The sequence below is a fragment of the Rhizopus microsporus genome (genome assembly GCF_002708625.1).
Source record: "Rhizopus microsporus ATCC 52813 unplaced genomic scaffold scaffold_8, whole genome shotgun sequence".
NCBI lineage: Eukaryota > Fungi > Mucoromycota > Mucoromycetes > Mucorales > Rhizopodaceae > Rhizopus > Rhizopus microsporus.
The window spans coordinates 697,689-722,730 of NW_019671923.1; the positions used below are offsets into that span (position 1 = coordinate 697,689).

Here is a 25,042-nt window from a genome sequence, read left to right on the forward strand (position 1 = left end):
GATTTACTTACCATTCTTATAATAGAGAAAGTTTAAATCATCAATAACCATATTTTTTGTAATGACTTTAGCAGTCACTTTCGCCCACTTTAGGCGACAGATTTGGCGAAACAATAAAGTCTCCGATCCATTAGACGTCAATTTCCCATATACGGCAGATGAAGGTTAACATCATCTTGGCATGCTTGATAAAATAATTTTGCTAATAAAGAGTAGTTGCTTTATATCTTAGGTATACAGAGTTACTTTAGTAATCGTAATGATAGTATTTCAACAGAAGCTATATATATGAAGGGGGATTATTAATAACCAGTGAAAAGGGGCATTCTTATTGTGATGTTGGGAGTAATGCTTGTGAAATACAGTCAAGCAGATGCTAAGCAAACATGTATATTTAAGTCATGCTCTAGAGGAATAACGGGCTGAGAGACGTCGTTTCAAAATGTTGTTTCAGCTGACAAAATGATTTCAACTTTGACCTTTGCGAAAAGGTGATTGGAGGGATGTGTGGAATGCAAAGAAGATGGTTTTCAGTTTTGTAAAGACAGGCTAACAGGTTTAATACAGTCCAATAGCTTTACGGGACATTCTAGTGAATCGAATACCAAATTAGGCAGCATGGTGACTTTTTATTTTTAGTAACTGCCAAGAGAAGAAGGGATCACAAAAGGGCTTAAATATAAAAATAGCGCCTTTTCTGTTTATTTTCCTTTGTTTCTCTTTTAGATAAAAACAAAAATAATGTACCCAAGTCATCATTCTGATCCATACGCTGGACAATATCCTCCTCCTCCTCCTACATTACCAGAAGATCTTCATAGCCAACCATTACAGTCTTCTGCACCTCCACAGCCTGCATACCATGTGATTGTACCGTCTTTACCCCAGGAACAACAGCATTATCCAGAGATAAATCAACCAACTCCACATGTTGCATTTGCACCGGAAACATATACTACTCCTCCTTCACATATTCCTTCATTACAAGAACCTATCTATTCTCCACCATTGCAAGCACGACCGGAATACATGTATCCACAGACAAATAGCTCACACATACCACACGATGAAGAAGCAAATCTACACGGAGTAAATGAATACAACAGCAATCAAGCCTCTCTTGAAGACTACTTGCGACAAGAAAGGGAAGAGTATATGAAGCATCAGACGCACCCACACGTTTACAACGAGCCTAATAAGCAGACAGAAGAGTACCAAGAGTTGCTTACTGAGTCAGATAACCGATTGACCAAGAAAGAAGCCAAGAAATTGAAAAAGCAACAAGAAAAAGAAGAAGAAAAGCGTACACAATATGAGCCTTATTTGGCTCGTCCGACTCTAGCCCCAGAGAATGAAGCAGAAACATACCGTTATAAACCCTACGAACAATCGAAGTCAAGGGGATGTAACTGTTGCTGTTATAATCCAGCCATGACATGCTGCTCTTGCTTCTGGTTTTTGATTAGTGTAGCATTTATAGTCGGTGGTATTGCGCTTATTATTGCCTCCAAGGTTGTTTCTGATCGATGTAACAGTCAGTGTGGTCAACTCATTGAGCAGGCACAAGAAGCATGTGGCACAATATGTAGTAAAGTAGTGCACGATGCCATGCTCTATGGTGGTATAGTTGTTGCTGGCCTGGCTGGAATTGCTGCTATCTGGCGTATTGTCATGTGGACTTGCGCTGGATTCTCAAAGTGATAAATGCTTGTATATTTTCTTATAAATAATGTATTATATATACACTTTTTTTTTTTCTTTCTATAAAGTATTGTTCAATAATTGTATACCTACATTTTGAATTTTAGAGTGATGTTCCAAACTGTGTGTACATTAAATTGGCTGAATAGACAACGTATTTTTAAATGTGTTGCATAAAAAGTATGATCACTGTGACCTTCAATTTCTTTGGTGGTATCATGCGGTAAAAATATTATCCGCTATCAAACTCATATAAATGGATCCTCGTTTTTTCCTTTTTCTATTCCTTATTACATTAGCATGTCAGAACAGAAACGTCAACGTGTGAGCAAGGCTTGGTACTTTAACAATTAGTTAATAAGCCTTTATTCTAAACTATTCTTTAGTGAACCTTGTCGACGTAAGAAAGTGAAATGTGACGGAAGAACACCCAGTTGTGGCAACTGCGACATTACAGGATCAGTTTGCCATTACAAAGACTCTGCTAGAAAGGTAGGGTATATCAAATAAAAAGGAAATTTCAACTTACAATTCATCAGAGGGGTCCACCTAAAGGTTATATTGAAGCGATCGAAGGGCGATTACATCGATTGGAGGCCTTGCTGGGGAGTATCATACAAGAAGACGATCCAAGATCACAGGCTATTTTGGCAGAAATAAATGCGCCCATCGAGACAGCTTACGGTGAGCTCGTGAGGCCTCGCCCGATGTCTGAAATGGAGAGTATTCCGAACACAGTGAACAGTAACGATAGCAACAGTAACAATAACAACAGAGAGGATGAAAATACCAATGATAACCTAGGCAATCTATCTATCGATGAAAGTGGTCAATTGCGGTACTACGGTAAATCATCAGGATTTTATATGCTTCGTGGTAGCAAAAACTTTCAGAATGGAGCGTTTCACTTCAACTCTAGAGGATATCGATCAGGAGAAACAAAGCATCCACTTGTTGTTGACCCCTATGAACTTCCACCATCTGATCTCTCTGAGCATCTATTGGACTTATATTTTACACATTTCTATCCGCTCTTACCACTCTTGCATAAGGATACGTTCTTGGCAGCTCTTGAAAGCGAAAATAACGACAAAAGACCACCTCACTTGCTATTAAACGCAATTTACGCTGTTGCTTCACGTATTTCTCCCGATGTTAGAGTAAGATCAGATCCGGATCAGAGAGATACAGCAGGGGATATATTTTTAGAAAGAGCAAGGATATTACTGGACCATGAATGGGACGATTACAAGGTGTCTACAGTACAATCATTACTGTTGCTAAGTAGCCATCAGAATGGTGCATTAAAGAATATCCGAGGCTGGTTATATAGTGGTTTGGTAAAAGAGAATATTTGAAAAAGGAAAAAATTTACCTAACGAGCTAACATATATTTTTAAATACAGGCTTTTAGAATGTGTCAAAACTTAGGATTAAATCGGAATTGTGATTCATGGAATCTATCAAATGCAGAAAAAGAAGAAAGAAAACGTGTATTTTATTGCTCTTTTGTCATTGATCGTTTAAGTTGTGCCATGCACGGACGAGCGCCCATGATTGATGACCGTGATTATGATACACCATATCCTTCTGAGGTTGATAAAGACGATGAGCATAATAAGCCAACCATTATGGATAATTTTCATCAGCTAATCAAACTCTGTGAAATTTTGGGAGAAGTTCTCTGTCAGCTATACATGGTCAAGGGAAGAAGACATCTAGCAACATTGGCTTCACCCGACAGTGTGATTTCGAAACTGGATCGTGCACTTAATAACTGGATGTCCAAACTTCCTCCTAGTGTCCAATACAAACCACCAAATACACGAATGGCCGAAAAGTCAACCCCACCCAAGTTGGAGCTGTGTCAAACGCATATGCTATTCTATACAACACTCATACTATTACATCGACCCTTTATTCCAGGACCTAACCAGCGGGCAACGCCTTCAGTATTTCCTTCAGCTTCTATTTGTACGTTTGCAGCCAACAAAATTTTGGATATTGTTGAATGCTTGATGGCCGATGGCCGATTGAAAAACATAAACAACTACACACTTTATTTCATGTTTACTGCAGGCATTATATTCATCAACGATGCATCATCAAACGATCCCGAGTTTGCGTTTGAAGCCAAAGTGAGTGTGAACAAGATCATAAGGGCTATGGATGAGGTTGAGGCCACATGGATCACCTCTGCACGCCATTGTAATATTCTTGGAGAACTAGCAGGCTTACGTGATATCAACTTGGAAAACGTAGGAGAAGGATTTGATCGTCAGGCGATCAAGAATCAGTCATTACAAACCAAGAAGGCACCTTCCATTGCGGTACCAAATTCACCTGTACTTCAGCCTGAGGTTCCGTCTTTGGATTTGTTTAGAAACCCTCTGGATGCACAGAATCCTGCAGAGCAACGCTTTCCTGAATATCTGACACAATATGCAAGCACATCTTCATTTCAAACTGATTCACCAAGTAGTCAGTCATTAAATCAAAGTATAGAGTATAATATGAACAATACATATCCTAACGGTGATCGTACGTTCAATGCTATTGGAACAGCCTTTTGGGATATACCAATGTCATTTGATATCGATCAATGGAACAGCTACTTTAGCAATCAAAATTATAGAACACAAAGCAACATAAGTGAAGAAAACAATGACACACAGATCATGTAGCATAATGAGGCTATCGGTTTGCCTTATATCATGCTGTGTACACTATTGCATCTATGTATTTAATTTAATCATTTCTTCCCCCTCTTTTCTCTTTATTTTGTTTAATAAATAAATTTACTTTTGAATCTGTATTTCTTTAATGCTATATGCTTTCTTCCATTCCCTTTGAAACTATTTATCGAGAAAAATAGACTTGCCAAAGGCGAAACCATACCAAGGCAGAAAGTGTCCCTAAAACTGTACCAACCATTACTTGAGAGATTGTATGATGTCCTAGCTGTACTCGTGACCAAATGACGCCAAGAGAAAAGGTGCTCAATAAAACGGCTAAGGCGCTTGCAGATAATCCAAACAGACGGAAATGCTCGGGTAGTGTGGGGGACATGGTGACTAGTTGGAAATAGGCAGCAAAGAAACTTATTGCTTGGGAGTGTGAAGAAGGCATACCATACGATGCCTTCTTTTTATTGTCCAGTTTATATGAGTCTGGCCTTGGTTGCTTGATGATGTGCTTTAGAACTTTTGCTTCTAATGTAGTCAAGATGGCGCCAATAACAAAATAAATTAAATGAAATGATCGAAAATAAAGGATGGCTAATGACACCGATGTTATTGTAATTTCCCGTGTCTTTAAAGATAAGGATCAGTTCTATTCTACTTTATGTGCAACAGATATTTATATATTTACATAGGCTAATACGTATAATAACATCTTCATTTACAAGTTCAAGAGATGTCAATCTGTGTGCTGTTCCTGAAAGTTTCTGCAGTGTGACTATTGCTTACTGCAGTCAACATGCTCTGTCAATTAACATGTTTGTAAAGTATTCAATCTGCCAATCTTTTTCAAGTGGACAGTTGACTGCATAATCATGTTCATTTTCTTGTTACCCACTACAGGGTATAATTTTTATAAAAGAGAGTTCAGATAATGGCAGGTATAAATGTAATCCTATTGGTCACAATTTGTAGAACAACGAATACTGATAAAAAGTGAACTCAGGTATTTCTTTCTTCTTTTTATTTTTATCATTAAAAAATAAAGATGTCCTTTTTAGAATACAAACAATTGGAGCATCAAGAGTTTATCAAATCAGATCTGAGTCAAAAGTCCGGTAAGTATAGGCAAAGGAAAAAAGGCTTAACGTAAAAAGAGACTTATATACTCCGCTATAGACGTTGCTAGTATTGCCTATGGCTCTTCTATTGCTGTTGTCACTAATAATGCTTATGATTCTGCTTTTAGGATCATTAAAGCAAGCCCACCGAAAGACACAGAGGGAAAGCGTAAGCAATGTCTTGCTTGGTCAATTTAGATTATTAATATATTTCATAGCACCTTCACTTAAAGATGGATGGGAAGTCAGCATTGGAAGCGATAAAGCAGCACACGTATGTATTATTAGATTGGGCCATCCAAGCAATATTTCTGGATTTGATGTAGATACTAGCTATTTCCATATAACAGAGGGCTTTATTGTATCTGTAGAGTGCGCATATCAGCCTACAGACAGTATTGAAGCAGATCACGCTCAATGGATCAAAATCTTGGACAAGGTGGAGCTTTCACCTTCTTCACACAATTTCTTTGAATTAAAGAAGCCAAGCTTGATGATATCTCATATTCGTATTTGTGCCCATTCTAATGGTGGCATCGCTCGCTTCCATGCTTATAGCCAAAGTACTCACCCTTTGCCTAAAGCTGAGCCATCGGCTATTACCGCTCGACCACTCACAACTGAAGATTACGCACCTTATGGGGACGTAATTCATGCTCCTGGAGCACGTAGTATGACTGGCGCAAATCAGGGTACAGCATCCAAGTATCATCACGTGGCCCAGGTAAACAACCTGTTTCCAAGAGGTGATGGCAAGATGAACCTTTGCATCTTTCGTTGCAAGCCTACAGAGGATCTTCCGTTTACAGTCAAGCTACTCGAACGTCATCCTTATTCAACTCAAGCGTTTATTCCCATGACGAATGGCGGAACTCGTGGATACTTGGTCGTAGTTGCTCTGAATGGTATAGACGATCGTCCAGACCTGTCTACAATCAAAGCATTTATTGCCACTTCAACGCAAGGTATTAATTACCGCCAAGGTGTTTGGCATCATCCGATGATTGCACTGGATTGTATAACAGATTTTGCTGTTATTGTACATGAAAGTGGGGTACCAGAAGATGACTGTAATGAAGTCAATGTACCACATATTGTGGTTCGAGTTCCTGGATTTCAAGCAAATTTGTAATAAAATAAGGAATAAAAATTGAAGCGAACGTATGAATTAATTGAGAAGAGTGGTAGTAGATCAATTAACAGTGTAGGCATCCATATAATACTATAAATAAGTCATCTATCCCAAGGATAGGATACAATCAAGTGTTATAAAAGTTATTTATATGACGTAAAAGAATGTATGGCTTATCTTTATGTTTTTAAGTTAAAACCCTATTTAATGCAATAAAAAAAAAAAGTAATTCATATAATAAACGCAGGAGATCAAAAAAAAGTTATTTAAAAATGGATCTCCTTACATATAAAGCAAAACCCTTAAGGTTCTAAAGCGTACATATGTTGAAGTATTACATTTTAATTAATTCTTTGATCTTTATTAAAAGTGTTGCTTAATTCAAATTATTCTTTCTCTTATTTTTTTTAAACTACAAGTGGTAAACCTTTCTGTTGTTCATCCTTAGAAGACCTATTTAACATCAATTTATCTTTTCAAGCTTGTACGAATAATTAGATATATGCTTGGCTATTATTTTCTATTTTCTAGGTTAGTTTACACTCCTTTATTTCATATAAAATATGAAATAAGTTAAAAATGACTCGCAAGACTATTTTCCACGTTTAAAGGAGCCTTTTTGTAAACTAAGGAGTTCTTTCCCTATTAACTTTTTTTAGAAAAAACAACTGCAGTTATATTCATAGTGAAGAGAATGACCTTGTTACACAATTCAGGGTCTACGTGAAACATGGATACGGTTGCATAGAGACAAAAGATTAATAACCTTTCAATGAACAATGAAAAGGCTACTTTTTATTATTTCTGTTTAACCAATAGCCTATCCTAGTTATTGTATAAACTGAAAATAAGGAGTATAAAGATGTAGTCATGGCACATGTGTTTAGGAGTTTTCTCTCTTTTTCTTTATTTTGTTTACTTAATTTGCATAGAAGTAATCAGCACTTGACATATTTTTGTCATTTGGATTACGCCCATTTTTGATTAAACGAGAAATAAATAAAGAAGAGAGAGAGGAAGAGATCTAATGGTGCCTCAAATTGTGTTGCCACATGTGTGTATATCTGAAATTGAGGAGATAGTTCATAATAGGAGTGTATATGCGTGGATGTTGGGCAGTGGATGTAAATGTATATCAGGTCATATATAGTCCCTTTTAGAATCAATCATTATTGTTTTATCCTATAGATGTATATATATACATAAGCATACCCCCTATATATAAAAGAAAAAGAGAACAATAGCTTTGCCACTCCCCTTAAACAAAAGATATTATACTAGGTGCCTTTTTTTATTTCTTTTTCTTTTTGTCTCTCTCCATTCTTTTTATTTATAACTTAACCCCATTTACCTTCATTTCAAGTATATCCATTCATTTTAATTCTATCCTTTATGATGTTTAATGCAATTTATCGTTTAAGGTTAGACAAACAAAATGAGAAAGTTATATAAGATAACTCATATCGATATAGAATCTCGATCAAAGACAATTCTCGGACATTTCCAATCCATTTGTACACACTGAAAGATAAAGAACCTTCTTTTAATGACCTCGTAAAAAAAATACAGCGTATTGTTCAAGTAAGCAAAAGATATGCTTTGTATGTGGGATCCTTCTAAACGGACTGATAGGATATCAATTTGAATGATTACCAGCTTATAATGAATAACAATGTAGCAGTATACGACAATGTTACTTTAAAAAATGCATTACAATACTCATCTGATCAACAAACATTAAACATCACACTTTGCCATAGGCCAAGCAGTTTCATGATTGACAGTTCAGGTAATAGACTTCAAGTTGTATAGGTGTCCTGTTTCTAATTATAAACATACAGGTGTGCATCAGTTCAGTCAGCCAAAATCTATGAATCAAGTACCGGTTATTAAACCGACAGTACTTCGCTGGACACCTACCATTTTTCCTGCCAATGTAAAGCCAAATAACAATGATGATGATGATAACTACACAGACGATCGCAAAGATTCTGGTATCTCATTGGATGAACCTCTTCGTAAAAAGCAACGTGTCATGTCGGCAGATCACCCTAGAAAGTTACCAGATCCCTCAAGCACTTCGCCTTTACTTAGCAGTCGAAAGAATAGCCATACATTTATTGATACATTCAGTCTACATCCCCTTGATGTCAAACGTAGGCCATCTACAGCTCCTTCTTCACCTCCTCTATCACCTTATCTACTAACATTACCTGCCATATCCTCCATCACTTCTCAGCATGATTTGGAACAAAAGCAGCAGTTAGCTCCTATTGTCTATCATCCTCATAGAGCATCATTTAATGAAATCATCCTGCGAAAGGAACCAGAAGAGACCAAGCCAACAGCCAAACGTACACGACATTCTACTTCTTCCATTCACACATCAACTGGTCTCTTTCTATGTGAGCATGTGTCTGATAAAGGAAAACTATGTGGGCAGACGTTTCGAAGATCGTATGATCTCTCTCGTCATCAAACAATTCATTTAGAAAATAGACCATTCTGTTACTGTGATGTCTGTGGCAAAAGATTTACAAGAATGGATGCGCTACGTAGACATGAAAGAGTTCAGGGGCATTCAGCAAGGCAGCAACAGCGCGCTAAAGTGTAATATTGAACTCCTTAAAAAAACATTAACGATCATTAATCATGAAATATTAATAAATATCATCTGTTCTCTCCTTTAACCTCCATCTTTTTTTTTATATCTCCTTTGAGTATCTCCTTGGCTTTTTTATAATTCTCCTTGTTTATAGTGTCGATATCAAAAGATGTGCTTTTCTCTTTCTCTTTTTTTTTCCTCTTTTTATTTAATAAATTTAACGTCTGCCTCTGCCACGCGCAGATCCACGTCCACCACGCAAACCACGTCCACGTCCACGACCTGCGCCATCTATAGATATATTAGTAAAATAACAAGAAATATCCCTTTATTACCCTCGGTTTTCTTTTTCTTTGACTTGGGTGTATCATCAATCAAGAGCGTGTCTAAGGGTAAACTGTCTGGAAGGATGATGCATCGAACGTTATTTCCACGTACGCTGAGGCTGTCCAAACTGACGGGATCTTTGTTCTTTACTGTCATCTTTACTGTTTTCAAATGTGTATTCATACTCATATCGACGCCTGTAATTGTGCCATGGACAACTGTTCCATTTTTTAATTCGATAGAGACCGTCTCATTATTCAGTTTCATCAAGAATCTATATTCTATAAGTATTTTCTCATTTGTTTTAATCAATAGATTTTACCTAACCAACTTCATTTTATCCCGTCTTACAAAAAAAAGTAGAAAAAAAAGATGACGTTCTTTGGAAAGATACCCCCAAAGGTATCAAGCTCCGTTCGTCGTTTAGGATGAAAGTCCGACATATGAAAAGTTAGTTGACATGCTATCCTTTATGGTTTTATTAGATAGTGAGTGACGATTGTCATCTTATTTCAGGATCAATTTTCACATTTTCAACTAGAGTAGTGTTGCCTCTGTTATTGAAGCAAAGGCGTTAACTAGTCTTTAGAGAATATACAACAACCAAAACCAAATACAGGACCATTTCTATTAGGAGGTTCTTTTAGCATGATAGAAATGAGCAAGCTATGAGTATTTATTTAAAGCATATAAATTCTATATTTTAATCAAGTATCATATTTCTACATGAATAAGCTCTTGCAGATGGGCTGTTATTTTTGACCTTAAGAATATCGCATAGTCCACTTATGATAGCTTACTCTAGACAGTCATTATCTGTTAGCCTCATCTACTATTTTACGTTCGTCAGTACCAGGCGCTGCTCTCACATTGATTATATTGCTTAGATTGCATACCTGTTTTGCCTTGAGTCCTAACTTTTCTGATTCTCACATTTGTGCTGCTGCTTTGTGTTTCCTCTTTTCCCCTCAATGTACACTTCATTTCTTTTTAAATATGTCTACAGTTATTTCAGAATCATGGTTCTTTGTTATTGGGTAATCAAGCCGATCAGTGATAAAATCTTATCCAGTCACAGTTTTGGAGACTTCATTACTTACGGAATAGACACCAATGATACATAATAACTGTATCGATAAGCCCATGAATTACCAGTGATATGTGTATAAGTCTCAATTAGAGCAAAGACATGTTCCTACAAGAGTAAAGGATAGAGTCAGTACATTTTATAAATGCTAATCATGCAGAAAATCTTATGTAACGTTTTACAATGAATGACAACGACTGGTCACTTTTCTACATCTCCTTATTGTTGTGTTAACTTTTTGTTTCGTTATGAGAATTATTTAGCCAAGAGTAACTATGGAAAAATCATTAAGGAAAGTAGAAAACAGTAAAGTCACCTTATATTACATGGATTTTTTCTGGGCTGTAATTTCGAAACTAAACTATTATTTGTCTGGGAAACATGGCGCGTTATTTCAACAAGATAATATGATGTAATGTATAGATGTGTGTTCTTTACAGAAGGAGCAAATTATACATCATTTACTCGGGCTGGTTTCTTAGTAAATACAATAATGATCATGGCTTATCCAATCTTTATCACAGGTCCCTTTACTTTCTTTAATCAGTCTGATCTGTAAAAACTCAGAGATAAAAAAAATATTTGCGTCACGGCTTTGTGACACTTTACAAAATACATTTACAAGTCTTTCTTTACTTTTCTTTTTCCTTTTTTTCTTTATAAACTTTTTTTTTTCTCTCTAAAAATAACAAGATGCCTGGAGGAGGTGAAGTGCCCGAGACTAAACAAACGCCCAAGAACAAGGCCTGTCTTATCTGTATTGACGGCTGGGGTATTTCTCCCGAGGAAGACCATAAGGGAGATGCTATTTACAATGCTGAAACACCTGTGATGGATAAATTAGAAAAAGAGCATTCTTTCACAAGCATTGCTGCTCATGGTCTTTCTGTTGGTCTTCCTGATGGTTTGATGGGTAACTCTGAAGTTGGTCACTTGAACATCGGTGCTGGTCGCGTCGTGTATCAAGTAAGAAAAAAAATAGAAGCGAGATTGAGCGTGACGTTTAATATTTTCTATAATAGGATATCGTTCGTATTGACCTTACCATGAAGAAGAAGGAATTCGGACAAATTGAAAACATCAAGAACGCATTTGAGCGTGCCAAGAACAGTAACGGTCGTCTTCATTTCATGGGCCTTGTTTCTGATGGTGGTGTCCACGCTCATATCGATCATCTTGTGTCATTATTAGAAGCTGCCAGGGACGCTGGAGTACCCGAATCCTACATTCACTTCTTTGGTGACGGACGTGACACAGACCCCAAGTCTGCTTCCAAGTACATGAAGCAACTATTGGAATCCTTGGATAAGCTCCAATACGGTAAGATCGCTGATGTCACTGGTCGTTACTATGCCATGGACCGTGACAAGCGTTGGGAACGTGTTCAAATCGCTTTTGATGGTATGACCCAAGCCAAGGGAGAGGAAGCTTCTGATCCCGTTCAGGCAATTGAGGACCGCTACGCAAAGAATGAAACTGATGAATTCTTGAAGCCCATCATCATCAACAAGGAAGGTCAAATTAAGGACGATGATACTATCTTCTGTTTCAACTTCCGTGCTGATCGTATGCGTGAAATTTCCCAAGCCTTTGGTATTTCTCCCTGTCCATTTGATTCTCCTGTTCCCAAGAATCTCGAAATCTTTACCATGACCCAATACAAGAGCGACTTCCCCTTTAAGGTCGCCTTCCCTGCTCAATCCATGGACAATGTCCTTGCTGAATGGTTAGGCAAGAATGACATTCCTCAGATGCACGTTGCCGAAACTGAAAAGTACGCACACGTCACTTTCTTCTTCAACGGTGGTTCTGAAGCCCAGTTCAACCTTGAGGAACGTATCATGGTAAACTCTCCCAAGGTGGCCACATATGATTTGAAACCCGAAATGAGTGCCGCTGACGTTGCAGACAAGGTCGCTGAAGCTATTGAAAGTAGCAAGTATCCTTTCGTCATGTGTAACTTTGCTCCCCCTGATATGGTTGGCCACACAGGTGTCTATGAGGCTGCCGTTAAGGGCGTTGAGGCTACCGATAAGGCTATTGGTGTTATACTTGAAGCTTGTCAAAAGAATGGCTATGCCCTCTTCATCACTGCCGATCACGGTAACGCTGAAAAGATGTTGGCCGATGATGGCAAGAGTCCTTTCACTGCTCACACCTGTGCCAAGGTGCCTTTTGTTATGGTAAATGACCAAGGCAAGAAGTTTAAAGAAGGATCTGAAGCTGGTGCTCTCTGTGATGTTGCCCCTACTGTTCTTGATTACATGGGACTTCATATCCCCAAGGAAATGACTGGCAAGTCCTTGCTTGCTTAATTATAATTATATTTGTTCATATACGCATGTGTAAACTAGAAATCATATAAACGCAGAATTTTCTTCAAGAGCATTCTCTTTTGTATAAAAAGTTCTCAACAGATAAGAAGTGTTTTTATTGTATTTTATTTTGCATTGTCCAAATTCGATCAACAAAGAATGATTAAATGTAATAATGATGATAGTTTGATCAGATACGCCTGCTTGTAGGTATATTGTGCAACAAACTCACTCATTGAGAACAGTCAAAGAATGTGAGTGAAAGGAGCGGCTGTCATTAGTGGTCCTTCTTTTTGTTTACTTTCAAGTCCTTTTAGCCAGTCTGCTGATGAGAAACATCTTGGTCCGTTTATTAATATACTTTAATTTAAAAGCACAGAAATTAGCTACACAGAGTGTATACAAGTGTTTGAAAGCTTTGATTAATCTTTTTAATTTCCAATCGTCTCGTTTTAGGATGGTGCACTTTTCGGCTTTGATTGGGCCAAAAAAAAAGATGGCTTTAAGAAAAAATAGTTCATACTCAGACAATAAATTTGCCAATAGTTTCTCGAATTAGTTTGTCTCTCTTAAAGATGCCAGCCATCTTATTAAATGATAAGGATGAGAAATTTAAAATTAGAGAATTACCCAAGATGACGACTATAGCCAACAAGTTGAACTTGTCAGAAAACACTAGATTCATGGCATGCTGCTTCATGTGGTACCTTTCTTCTTCCTTGTCCAGCAACACAGGAAAACAGATTATGAATCTATTCAAGTATCCAGTAACGTTGACCTTTGTTCAGTTCTTATTTGTCGCCTGCTGGTGCTTTATCGTCGAGAATTTTGTTAGTTCAAGAAGTATCAAGAAGCCAACTAGACAGATTATAGAAACAATTGTTCCTTTATCTCTATTTATGATTGTGGGGCATATATTTTCCAGTATATCCATTAGCAAGATTCCTGTAAGTCTAGTACATACAATCAAGGTAAACAAAAAAAAAAAAAAACAAGAAACAAAAAAGTGTGTGTGAACTAAGGTGCAAGTGATAAAAGAGGCATTGGCTCCACTTTTTACCGTCATGTTTTATAGATTTATCTTTCAAGTTAGATATTCATCTCAAGTATATACAGCATTAATGCCACTTACACTCGGAGTCATTTTGGCATGTTCATTCACATTTTCTAAAAATATCCTGGGCCTCGCTTGTGCACTCGCATCATGTCTTGTCTTTGTAATGCAAAACATATTTAGTAAGAAACTGATATCAAGAGAGAATAGCAAGATTGGAGACTATAACAAACTAGACAAGATGAACATGATGTTCTATTCTTCTTTTATCTCATTTACGCTCATGATACCTCTCTGGATTTATTCGGATGGATATCACTTGTTGAGTGGTAGCCATGACAACAGTCAAGGTATCAACATGACATTGATTGGTTACTTTTTGTTGAATGGTACAACACATTTTGCTCAGAATTGGTTTGCATTTACTACCCTCAGCCTATCATCGCCAGTCACTTATTCTGTTGCTTCACTTGTCAAGCGTATATTTGTGATTGTGATGAGTATCCTCTGGTTTGGACAGACTGTATCTATTACACAGGGCTTAGGTATACTGTTGACCTTTTTAGGCTTATACATGTATCAAAAGGCCAAGCAGGAAGTAGACAAGCGAGAAAGTAAACTTAATAATATCGAACTATTACCTACAACAACAGCTATAACAAATAATAATAATAATAAAGTCTTATAATTATTCGTTTTATTTAAATGATATCCTGGGGCATGATTTTAAGTTCCTTAGCATCATTTCATGAGAGATTTGTAATTCATCGTCAATTTCTTCGTCTACTTGCTTCAGTGCCATAGATAAATGGTATCGAACCAGCGATACAGTAGATAGTGTGCTTTCGTCTACTTCATCATCATCATCTTCTTCTTCTTGTTCATCTTCTTGATCACTAGGGTGCTCAATATTAAAGGCAAATGACGTCTGACAGAAATCAGCAGTTGTCGGCGTTTTGACGTGTTCTTCTATAGATGAAGTGCTTTCATTCAAGGATGCAACCAAGGAGGATCGGCTATCCCTATTGAATGTAGGAGATATATTTAATTCAAAGGACGTTGATGCTTCTTGAGGTGATGATGGTGAAGATATGATTCTTTGTGATTTGCTTCTTATTAATTTTGAGCCAAATCTTCTAACTTTGGATAGTGTGCTACTGTTGCTAACTGATCTTTCTAAATTGGGACGTTTTTCTAATATAAACGAGGGTTTTTTCTTTAGTTTGTTATTAAAGGAAGGTAAATGAAGCGAAGACATGAAGAATTAAAATGAAAAAGAAGACAATGTTCAGTTTATATATTTTCCGGTCTTTACTCAAAGCAAGACAAATCAAAAATAAAAGGATTTTACCATTTTAGGATTTTTCAACAACCGACCCAAGGCAGGGTGCGCACAGTCCAACAAAGAAACAGGTAAAAAAGTCTAGAATCTTTTTATTATGCTTCACTCGCTTCAACTTCCTCCGTTTCTGGTTCCGTTTCTGGTGGTTGCTCTTGATTGTTATTCGTATTACTTCCTGCTGCTTTTGAAGCATATATTTGTTTGAGTATTTCTTCATCCTTTTGTTTACGTAATCTATCAATCTCCAATGCTCCTCCTGTCTTCTTTAGTTTTTTGGTATCAACAAAAGTAACCAACTCTTTTTCAAAATCATCAATACGATTGGCTAATTCCCTTTGCCTCATCTTATCTGCTTGCTCCATAGCCCTTAGTCGACGTTCATGATCCACATCAATCGTCGCTACTTGTTTTAATACACTCGACATGCCCTCATGGCCATCCTCGGCAGGTACAACTCGAAATTCCCTGACGACTGGCTTGGCGCTAGCTTGATAAGCATAAATCTTTTCCAATTGTTCAAACACCTCAGAGAGTGCTTCAAGGTCATCCTTGATATCTGTCAGCAAATACTCCTGATCCTTTAATGTCTGTTGTTCCTTCACAATCGTTTGCAATTCATGCTCCCATGTTTTCTTCCACTTTGGCTTCACCTGTGCAATGAATGCTCCAAACTCCTCAATATCCTTTGAAAGTTCTCTACGTTCCTTGGCACAGTGAGTCATTTGTATCTCAGAAGGACGGCATTTTCTTTGAGTGACATCTAGTTTCAGTTGATCAATCGTGTCCTGCAATTCCTCTAAACGGGTTGTGATCTTGTCTGATTTCTCTAAAAGTCCCTTCTTTCCTTCCTCCAAAGCAGATCGTGCTGATATGACCTTGATGTCTTGTTCGTTTGCTTTGGTAAGTGAGGCAGCCTTAGCCCTTATCTCCTGAATTATCTGGCTCGTTTCTTCTTTACGCTCACGATCCAATTGGCGAATAACAGCAAGATCACGTTTCAGACTTTCAATCTCAATCAGTTGTTTCTTAACTTGCCCTTGATCATACATCTTTTGTGCTGGCATCTCCTCCTTCTTCTCTTCTTCCTGTTCTTCTTTCTTCTTCTCTTCCTCCTTGGCTGGCTCCTCTTCTTGTCTATTATTCTTCTCGACCATGATTTGACTTGTGATTTGTTCAATCAGTGTCTCATTCGATGACTCTAACTGTTTCTTCACCTGTTCTATCTGTTGTGTGAATGATTGTGTCGCTCCTTTCAATTGTTCCTCAAATGAAGCAGATAACTTCAATATCCATTCCTTATGACTCTCCTTTTGCTCCTCTTGTTCTAAGAAGAGTTAATAACAAATTCACACTATTTACACATTCTCCTTACCATCAATATTCAAAGAGAGTACCGACTTGTCCTTTACTTCACTTAGATCTGTCAGTTCGTAGGATACACCAATAGATGGATCACGAATATAAATGTTGGGAAAATCGTTTTGACGTGATGTATAATTGAATTTTTCGACAAAGAGCATATTGAGGGCAGGAATACTGATCTCTCCTTGATATACCGTCTTTTTCACTTGTTTGCCGATCTGAAGGAACAACGTCAGTCCTTTTTCTTCCTCTTCATGACTCTCCTCTGGTTCTTCTGGTACAGCGCGTGCTAATTGACTTTTAGGTAGCGCGGGCACAGGCGGTGTATCTTGCATTCGAGAGGATATACTTGTGTAGTAGTCGCTGTTTCCTCTATACATCGAAGCACGACGAACAGATGATCTTCTGGCAAGGTTTTCTTGTCGCTTCAGAGCAGCCAGAGCACTGGCTGTGTTTGGGTCGTTCTCATCAAATGTCTGTGGTTGGTTATTCACGTTGTTACTAGGAGGTGCTGGTGGAGGAGGAGGAGGGTTGGGGATATGTTGTCTGCTGGATGATGTCGAGCGGGTTGGTAGGGGCATCATAGGTGAACCGTGAGGTGGGGGTGGGGGTGAGTAAGGACGTTTGGGCATGATTCTTGCTGATAGGTCGTTCGTAGGAACTGATGGCCGAGGCATACCACCTGACCATGTATCATATTCTGCGCCATTCATGCGTGGAGAAGACATGGGAGGCAAAGGTGGTGAATTATTGGGATACATCATCATACGTTGCGATCCATTACTACTTGTGCTGCTGCCTCTGTTAAGTGCTGCTAATGGTACTTCTCGATTCCATGCGTCGCTGTTGCTGGATGAGCGTATGGATGCACGTGATTCTCTATCTTTCTCTCGCAGTTGTGCTTGTTTTCCTTTCAGTCCATGAAGCAAGTGAACGATAACTTCTCTTATACGAGGCAAGTATTGGTCTAAGGCAGCTGGTGAAGGCTGCTCCATCATGGCAATAGATACTGACTCCCGTAACTGTCTTGGAATCCACTGTAAGTCACTATAGAATACACATATTAGTTTATTTTGGGTTACTTAAAATATGCTTCTTTTTTACTTCATTGAAACACCTGCTTCTTCAAATGCTTGAGAGACAAGAAAGAATTGCTTTTCAAGTGTGTCATGAATTTCAAATATTTCAGCATTAGAAGCTCTCATGTTTGACCACTGAGTCAAGGCTTCTAATAAAGCTTTGGTTGTTCGAAGTAGTTTTGTTACAACTTGCTCAATTTCGCCCGACTATAGACTCAAGGGTTAACCTTTTATCTTTTCTTTTCTTGTTTATTTACCATTCCACTACTTGTACTGCTTGTTCTCTTCATTATTCATAAATCAAAGAAAGGGAGAGAAAAAAAGATTTTTCTGTTACGCCACGGTTCCAAAACAATAAACTCGTCTGTGTCCTGGTATCACTTCTTTTTTAGAAACGGACTTTTATTGGTCATTCTCAGTAAGCATGATCACTCTTAAAATATATTAATCTTTGCAATAAATGAGGTTTAGAATATAATGGAATTGATAAAGACCATAGAATACCTCAGGCACTGTTCATTCATGCAAAGCTTCACTCTATCTCTGGCTGGGGGTTATCATTAAAAGAGACTGAAGCTCCTTATCCTTTCGTCATACAGCTCATAGAAAGATTGCTTAACAAAAGCTAAAGAAGCAGGATTAAATATACGACATCTATAAAACTATATAAAGAGTTGCGTTTTCGTTAAAAGTAAAACGCAAGATATTCTAGCACTGGTTAATTAATATAAAAAAGAATAATATGCATTTGACAACTTTTAGGTTTTTCTTCCTTCACATATATTTTATAAATATACTAGCAGGATCAACCAGGTAATTATCAGTTTAAAGTTAGTCTATACTCGAAAGTACAGATGTAGCCCCAAAGGTACACCGTCTACACATATAGTGTAGTGTTTAAAGAAAAGGTAGATAACACACTTCGATCATCAGGTTCCTATATTCCCAAGATGAGGTGCATCTTAGCTTTGTGCGAAGAAGAACACCGCAACGTGCAACAAAATCCAGAAATTACGCCTGATCTACCAAGACTCTTTTCTTTAATCCTCTCGTCATCATTCAAGTTCGGGCCAATAGCTATAGTATCAGCAGTGTTAAAGGCATTTACCCACGACCTGCGTCAACTAGACAGTACGCTGTGTACACAATTTATGGTCTCTACAACTTGATGAAATGATTTAGATTTTATAAAAGTGGTACTGCAAGAAATAAACTCTACCTCTACCAGGGGCAATAAAGAGCCTTGGAAGAGATGGTCTGTGGTATTTACACACTAGATACATAGTATACATAGCTTATCAATTTGGAACTCACTTATATAAATGGGCTAGAAGCTTTGCTGAGGTATAATTGTAAGGGGTAGCACTTTGACATTAAATGAAAACCCTCACAAAGTGTAGAAAAGTAAAGCTTTTACGCATCAATAACCATATATAAAAGCCAATAGAGAATTTACTTAATAAACACATTATTCTTTTATCCCATTGGCTTTTACACTTAACACAAATAGTTTTCTACAAATAAAACAAGTGTATTTTTTCTAATCCGCGTCAAAGCTCTGTTTGTCTGAAAGCTTATTTTAATTCGCCCAAAAATTATTTCCGACCGTCTCAATTTAGGTAGATGACCCTGTCAAAAAGTACCCCTCTGTTTTATTTCTTTTATTATTGATCTCTAGATCATCATGTTCAGACCTCTCTGCCGTAGCTTCATTTCTACTTGTCAACATAGATCTTTTACTACATCAATATTAAGCAATAAAAAGAAGCAGTCTCTGCCAGTAGCAACAACAACAGCAGCTATTCTGGCCACAGTATGTCTTGGATACTACGGCTGGCAGTACTTTGAGAATAAGGGTCCAAAAGCATTGAACCCTGATAGATATATACCATTCGACCTTGTACAAAAACAAAAGATATCACCCGACTCTTATCGTCTGCGTGTATCAATCAAGCAGGAGAAGAATAAACCATACCCAATTCCTTCCTGCCTTTATATAAAAGATGATACTATTCAAGTCATGCGTCCCTACACCCCCATTAACGCAAATCCTTATAAGGATGGATATATAGATTTTATTGTCAAGAGATATGAAAATGGATCTGTTTCACGTACGATCTCTGGCTTCGAACCACAGGCTGATCAAATTCATATTAGAGGACCTATGGCAGAAGAGTATGAATATAGAGAAAACTCGCTAGACGAGATTGGCATGGTAAATTGAAAGGAAATACTGTCAAGAGTCACATATATTCAACGCATTCTGTTGCTGTAGATTGCTGGAGGTACTGGTATATCTCCCATGTATCAAATAATATGTCATATTCTAGAAAATCCTAACGATAAGAGTACGCGTATCTGGCTCATATACGGAAATAAGACTATGAACGATATATTGTTGAAATCAGAATTAGATGAATTACAAAAAAAATATAGTGATAGACTGAATATCAAGTATGTGCTTGAGCATCCGCCCGATGACAACTGGAAGGATGTTGGATATGTTACAAAGGAAATGATCAAGAGCATGATGTCCCAGGATGAAAACGTACGTCGAAAAGTGTTTGTATGTGGCCCTGATCCTATGCTTAGATGGATCTCTGGGGAAAGAGCAATGGATTATTCACAAGGTCAACTCTCTGGGTTATTATCGCAGCTGGGCTTGTCGTCAAAAGAGGTTTGGAAGTTTCAATAAACATATTCTGGATAATACATAGCTTGAGTCCTATATAAGCAGTGCTCTTTGTTGATCCTGCTCCTTTTTTTTTTTTTTTTTGATGCATATTTTCGAATCAAAGCTGTTATGTCGTGCAATATGATTCCATACCGTAAGTTTTTGTTTTTGGGCCAAAGTTAAGAAAGTGATGTAGAGCAACGCATCGCTGTAGTAAGCACAGTTTGCATTTTACGTAGATTGTTACAGGTAAAGATATCTAAATTTTATATGCATGTAAATAATAATTCGAAATATGGATATTTGTGATAAAAAAGAAGTTTTAATAGTCACTGTCAGATGAACTCTTTAAATGCTCATCGCCAAAGCTTTTGGAGTGGCTGTTGAAGCTTAATCGAGATACTTTCGGAGCTATGACTGTTGAAAGAGGCACGATTTGGCTGCATTCTTCGTTTTCCTAGGCCGTTTTATGCTCCTCCTCGAGCAGCAAAAGAGTCTCCATTGTCTTCTCGAGACGGTTCTACACAACTCAATTATGTTCCATAACAGTGTTTTCTCGCAAGTTAGTTAAGATTTAGATTGTACCTTGATATCCAAGAAGAAGTTGACCAAGGGCAATAGGGAATCCCCCTTTTCCTCGAATTCTTGACCTACGATCACATTCGATTCGCGAACAAAGCTATACAGCTCATTTTGGGCGTACTTCATTGATCACAGTCGAAGCTATTTGCTTACATTTTAAAAATGAATTCGTTAGTAAAAACATTAAATTTGAAAGGATGCCATTACCACTTGGTTGGAGTAGATACAACTTTAAATTTTTGAATTGCTCTACTTCAGCGTTTTCAAATGTATCTCCCACCGTTTTCAACATGGCAAGAAGAACGAGCATCCCTTTTGAATTGTCAGAAGCCGCCTTTGTTTGTTCCTGACGATCGTAAGGATCTGCAGTCTCTAGGGCCATTACTTCCAAGTTTTGAAGTCTCGTAAGGCGAACAACGTCATCAGCCTTGTAGTTCATTCTTTTATCTACTTTGACACCTATTTTAATGAGATAAGTTGTCACAGACGTCAACTTTTCCTCTTCTGGAACAAAGTAGGGGGCATATTGGTGTTCCATCATTGAAATAGTGGCCATCAAACATGGAAAGATCATGTTTGAATTGAAGACAGCCTCAGAGTATGATCATGAAGGTGTCTTTCTGAAGACGTAGGCCCTAATACGAATTTTATTAAAAAACAATTTATTGTATAGTGTGTACTTACATTATAGTAAAGATTTTCTTCATGAAGCGACGTGTCTTTTCATCGCCCTCTACGAGCTTTGTCTCTTCAATGTTATTTTCCATTTCGCGGATATTTGCCTTAAATTACAAATAAAGATGATCTAGTTGCATGAAATTTGTGAATAAATATAATACTTACAGAAAACATTATTTTTTCAGAGAACTTTTCAACACAATGCTAATGGCTTGCTTTGGCTTCAGATATCTTTTGATCAATTGATACAGTTCTTTATCCATGGTTAGTGCTGATGATAGTTGGTCAGCAAAACTTGTCAATGCGTAATACCACATTAAGCTTACTCAAGAGTTCATGTTGAATACCAATTTATAAAGTTCTCATCTTGATTTAAAGAAGAAAGAGATAGAAAAGAAAAGTGCTTTAATTTTTTATGTTGTCAGTTTGATCAGCAAAGAACCAAGATCGTTAAGTGTAATTATGATAAATTCGTATTTTACATTAAAGAATATTCCATTAGACATTCTTGGGTTAGACGGCGCCTGTAGCATTAACCTATTTTCTGATGCATTTTCTAGTGTATGCAGTGTTGACCTATAAACAGGTACAGACAGCAATTGAACTTCAGTCAATTTTGGGTGTGTCTAGCTTTTTCAGCCCAATTTCATAGTTGTTTTCGCTTTTTTCTTTCCTCGCTTTCTTGCTATTGCGATCATGAGAAAGCCGTTACTTGCAGTATTCTTTGCAATTGCAGGAGTTTTTTGTCAAAATGGTACTTTAACACTTGTCAGTCCATGCTGATGTCTAACTCGTACTTTATTTGGAATAGCGGATGAGTACAAAATACAGTCTTTGCCTGGTATTGATATCACCACACTAAAGTTTTCGCAATACGCTGGGTAAATAAACAAAGAACAAAAACAACATAGAATACTCATGTGCCATATTAAAGACATATCGAGCTGTCCAAGAAGAGTAACTCAAACATCTTCTTTTGGATGGTGGAACAAGAAGAAAAGACAGATCCTCAGAAACTTGTATGTAGATCAAGTATGCATCTTATTTACAGTTTATTAAATGTAAATGATAGATTATATGGCTTAATGGTGGACCTGGGTGTTCAAGGTAAATCTATAGATGAAGCCTATGCAGTCAATTCATCCCTCTTTATAGTATGGATGGTCTATTTTTGGAAAACGGTCCTTTTAGAGTCAAGAAGGATTTATCACTAAGCATCAATAAAGGTGGATGGCAAAAGTATGCTACCAACATATACGGTAAATATCATTTTATTCATACGTGTTTCAATGGAACCTGACGCGTCTTGCCTTTTTCAGTGGACCAGCCTGTCGGAACAGGTTACAGTTTTGCAGACTGGGATAGCTACATGCATAATATGACGCAGATCACTGAAGAGTTTGTCCAGTTTATGGATAAACTATATGAGATATTCCCAAAACTCCGTCAGCAAGACTTGTATATCGCTGGTGAAAGCTTTGCTGGCTCATATATTCCTTATTTTGCAAATCGTATATTAAAGTTAAATAGAGAAAGAGATCAACCGTTTAAGCTGAAAGGAATCGCTATTGGAAATGGTTGGATATCTGCAAAACATCAAGTAAAAATTAAAAAAAAGAAATACATTGACCGTGTTCATGTTGTGTATTGACTAATCATAAAGTATAGCGCTTATTATGATTTTAGTATACAGCATGGCCTCGTGTCGGACAATCGTATGGATTTGATAGAATCACATTTCAAAGAATGTCAACGAGATATTGCCAAGAAAGAAACCATACATATTTCCTCTTGCGAAAAAGTGCTGACAGACGTGACAGACAGCAATATTCGAGAGTAAGTTGTTCTGAGAGAGCATGCTGACTAAAAAAATCTCACAAGTGAATGTTAGGAACAAGGATATGAAGAAGGTCTGTCTGAATGTGTATGACATACGAATGAAAGACGAGCCCTATCCAGAATGTGGATTGAGCTGGCCATATGAGCTTGCAGATGTCACCCGATACCTGAGAGTAAGTGTAACTGTACCTCAAATGAAAGCATAAACTCATATTTTCTCTTTAGCTTGATGAAGTTAAACGAGCTATTCATGCAGAGAAGCAATCATTGGGCTGGAAAGAATGTACATCGCTTGTTTCAATAGAACTTAATGGGGATGAGAGCAGCTCATCTTATTATGTAAGTATCTTCCATTTAGAATTTCTCCATGTTGATCAAGTTCAAACTATAGTTACTACCTGATATTCTGGAAGAAATTCCTGTGCTATTATACAAGTAAGTCAATCTAATGAAGAGAAGAGAATAAGAACATAATACGTTCTATCAGCGGGGAGTATGACCTAGTATGTAATACATTGGGTATCGAGTACTTAATTGGTAACATGACCTGGAATGGGTCAAAGGGATTTAAGGTAACAAAAATAAAACGTGACGAGCGCGCACTGACGTTGTTGAGTAGAAAGGAACCAAAAAGGAAGAATGGAAGGTGAATGATAAGCTTGCCGGATATGTCACCCGGGATCGTAATTTGACTTATGTGATGATCAAAGACGGTAGTCACATGGTTCCATATGATAAACCCACAGAATGCCTTGATATGATCAATCGCTTTATTCAAGTTGAGCATAGCCAAGCAGATAATAAAGGAAAGGAGAAGCCATCAGATAAAGAAGAAGAAGAAGAGGAGAAGGAGGACAAGCCATCAGATAAAGATACAAAACAAGAGGACAAGGAACAAGCAATTGAACAAGAACCAACAAATGGACGGTCTAAATACTATAACTGGGGCACAGGGGTATTTGTCGTTGTTCTATTTGTAGCTCTTGCTTTATGCTGTTGGTGCTTCGGAAGCAGACGACCTTCCCCAACTGCCAAATTCGGCGGAGCTCCCCAACGTGAACGTGAAGGGGTTCGCAAGCAAGGCGTGATGGGCTATTTGAAGAACTTAGTCAGTCGCAAAACGAACAATCGAAAGATATTACGTTTAGGTGACCAAGACGAAACGAATGAGCTGTAAGTTTTATGAAATGATATGAAAGAAATAATGTCTGAGTGAAATGCATATAGGGATGAATTAGTGGTTGAGACACCTACTCTCTTTGAAGCTGAAGAAAACTTTGAAGAATCACAGCCTGGGCCTGAAGGAAACAAACCATCAGACCATCATCATTTTACGATTGATGATGAACATGATGACGAAGAAGAAAGTGATTTTGATTTTGCAGACTGGGATGAAGAATCAACATTAAGAAAGAACAAGAAATAATTTGTTTATTTATATACACACACACTTGTTCATTTAA

General features: G+C 37.5%; 13 protein-coding genes across 13 annotated transcripts; 8 read left to right on the forward strand and 5 right to left on the reverse strand.

Moving 5' to 3' along the window:
- Positions 1–621: 621 nt before the first annotated feature.
- On the forward strand, positions 622–1,791 carry RHIMIDRAFT_282922 (uncharacterized protein). Its single transcript, XM_023613097.1, has one exon. The coding sequence runs from the start codon at positions 742–744 to the stop codon at positions 1,699–1,701; it is 960 nt and encodes a 319-aa protein (XP_023466373.1). The 5' UTR covers positions 622–741; the 3' UTR covers positions 1,702–1,791.
- Positions 1,792–2,001: 210 nt separating this feature from the next.
- On the forward strand, positions 2,002–4,385 carry RHIMIDRAFT_291990 (uncharacterized protein; the record flags this gene model as incomplete). Its single annotated transcript, XM_023613857.1, has 4 exons — positions 2,002–2,039; positions 2,088–2,193; positions 2,241–3,041; positions 3,108–4,385. The coding sequence occupies 4 exons, from the start codon at positions 2,002–2,004 to the stop codon at positions 4,383–4,385; spliced, it is 2,223 nt and encodes a 740-aa protein (XP_023466374.1).
- A 175-nt stretch (positions 4,386–4,560) lies between these two features.
- On the reverse strand, positions 4,561–5,004 carry RHIMIDRAFT_202489 (phosphatidic acid phosphatase type 2/haloperoxidase; the record flags this gene model as incomplete). Its single annotated transcript, XM_023606614.1, has 1 exon — positions 4,561–5,004. A coding segment is annotated over one exon (444 nt), but the record flags the coding sequence as incomplete, so codon positions are not given.
- A 415-nt stretch (positions 5,005–5,419) lies between these two features.
- Positions 5,420–6,711, forward strand: RHIMIDRAFT_135437 (uncharacterized protein). Its single transcript, XM_023605600.1, has 3 exons — positions 5,420–5,500; positions 5,562–5,672; positions 5,722–6,711. Exons 1-3 carry the CDS (start codon positions 5,431–5,433, stop codon positions 6,633–6,635), a joined length of 1,095 nt encoding a protein of 364 aa, XP_023466376.1. The 5' UTR covers positions 5,420–5,430; the 3' UTR covers positions 6,636–6,711.
- A 1,256-nt stretch (positions 6,712–7,967) lies between these two features.
- RHIMIDRAFT_282926 (uncharacterized protein) lies at positions 7,968–9,434 on the forward strand. Its single transcript, XM_023613098.1, has 4 exons — positions 7,968–8,056; positions 8,108–8,216; positions 8,268–8,424; positions 8,477–9,434. Exons 3-4 carry the CDS (start codon positions 8,298–8,300, stop codon positions 9,247–9,249), a joined length of 900 nt encoding a protein of 299 aa, XP_023466377.1. The 5' UTR covers positions 7,968–8,056; positions 8,108–8,216; positions 8,268–8,297; the 3' UTR covers positions 9,250–9,434.
- Positions 9,354–9,914, reverse strand: RHIMIDRAFT_135449 (Sm-like ribonucleoprotein). The gene is made up of 3 exons (XM_023605601.1): positions 9,890–9,914; positions 9,576–9,841; positions 9,354–9,531 (listed from the first exon to the last, which is right to left on the reverse strand). Exons 1-3 carry the CDS (start codon positions 9,901–9,903, stop codon positions 9,458–9,460), a joined length of 354 nt encoding a protein of 117 aa, XP_023466378.1. The 5' UTR covers positions 9,904–9,914; the 3' UTR covers positions 9,354–9,457.
- Positions 9,915–11,245: 1,331 nt separating this feature from the next.
- Positions 11,246–13,447, forward strand: RHIMIDRAFT_215417 (uncharacterized protein). The gene is made up of 2 exons (XM_023607285.1): positions 11,246–11,620; positions 11,677–13,447. Exons 1-2 carry the CDS (start codon positions 11,348–11,350, stop codon positions 12,967–12,969), a joined length of 1,566 nt encoding a protein of 521 aa, XP_023466379.1. The 5' UTR covers positions 11,246–11,347; the 3' UTR covers positions 12,970–13,447.
- A 205-nt stretch (positions 13,448–13,652) lies between these two features.
- RHIMIDRAFT_202321 (TPT-domain-containing protein) lies at positions 13,653–14,711 on the forward strand (the record flags this gene model as incomplete). The annotated part of the gene is made up of 2 exons (XM_023606603.1): positions 13,653–13,940; positions 14,010–14,711. The coding sequence occupies 2 exons, from the start codon at positions 13,653–13,655 to the stop codon at positions 14,709–14,711; spliced, it is 990 nt and encodes a 329-aa protein (XP_023466380.1).
- Positions 14,712–14,720: 9 nt separating this feature from the next.
- On the reverse strand, positions 14,721–15,370 carry RHIMIDRAFT_306542 (uncharacterized protein; the record flags this gene model as incomplete). Its single annotated transcript, XM_023614501.1, has 1 exon — positions 14,721–15,370. The coding sequence occupies exon 1, from the start codon at positions 15,279–15,281 to the stop codon at positions 14,721–14,723; it is 561 nt and encodes a 186-aa protein (XP_023466381.1). The 5' UTR covers positions 15,282–15,370.
- On the reverse strand, positions 15,312–18,260 carry RHIMIDRAFT_282934 (AIP3-domain-containing protein). The gene is made up of 4 exons (XM_023613099.1): positions 18,064–18,260; positions 17,832–18,013; positions 16,738–17,774; positions 15,312–16,689 (listed from the first exon to the last, which is right to left on the reverse strand). The coding sequence occupies exons 1-4, from the start codon at positions 18,094–18,096 to the stop codon at positions 15,461–15,463; spliced, it is 2,481 nt and encodes an 826-aa protein (XP_023466382.1). The 5' UTR covers positions 18,097–18,260; the 3' UTR covers positions 15,312–15,460.
- Positions 18,261–19,472: 1,212 nt separating this feature from the next.
- On the forward strand, positions 19,473–20,562 carry RHIMIDRAFT_291997 (ferredoxin reductase-like protein). The gene is made up of 2 exons (XM_023613858.1): positions 19,473–20,021; positions 20,082–20,562. Exons 1-2 carry the CDS (start codon positions 19,491–19,493, stop codon positions 20,499–20,501), a joined length of 951 nt encoding a protein of 316 aa, XP_023466383.1. The 5' UTR covers positions 19,473–19,490; the 3' UTR covers positions 20,502–20,562.
- A 502-nt stretch (positions 20,563–21,064) lies between these two features.
- Positions 21,065–21,484, reverse strand: RHIMIDRAFT_282938 (uncharacterized protein). Its single transcript, XM_023613100.1, has 2 exons — positions 21,270–21,484; positions 21,065–21,203 (listed from the first exon to the last, which is right to left on the reverse strand). Exons 1-2 carry the CDS (start codon positions 21,442–21,444, stop codon positions 21,169–21,171), a joined length of 210 nt encoding a protein of 69 aa, XP_023466384.1. The 5' UTR covers positions 21,445–21,484; the 3' UTR covers positions 21,065–21,168.
- Positions 21,485–22,436: 952 nt separating this feature from the next.
- On the forward strand, positions 22,437–25,005 carry RHIMIDRAFT_237593 (alpha/beta-hydrolase; the record flags this gene model as incomplete). Its single annotated transcript, XM_023608783.1, has 13 exons — positions 22,437–22,494; positions 22,552–22,621; positions 22,675–22,759; positions 22,813–22,847; positions 22,896–22,999; positions 23,060–23,340; positions 23,404–23,576; positions 23,632–23,752; positions 23,805–23,918; positions 23,971–24,014; positions 24,067–24,151; positions 24,199–24,752; positions 24,807–25,005. The coding sequence occupies 13 exons, from the start codon at positions 22,437–22,439 to the stop codon at positions 25,003–25,005; spliced, it is 1,923 nt and encodes a 640-aa protein (XP_023466385.1).
- Positions 25,006–25,042: the final 37 nt, after the last annotated feature.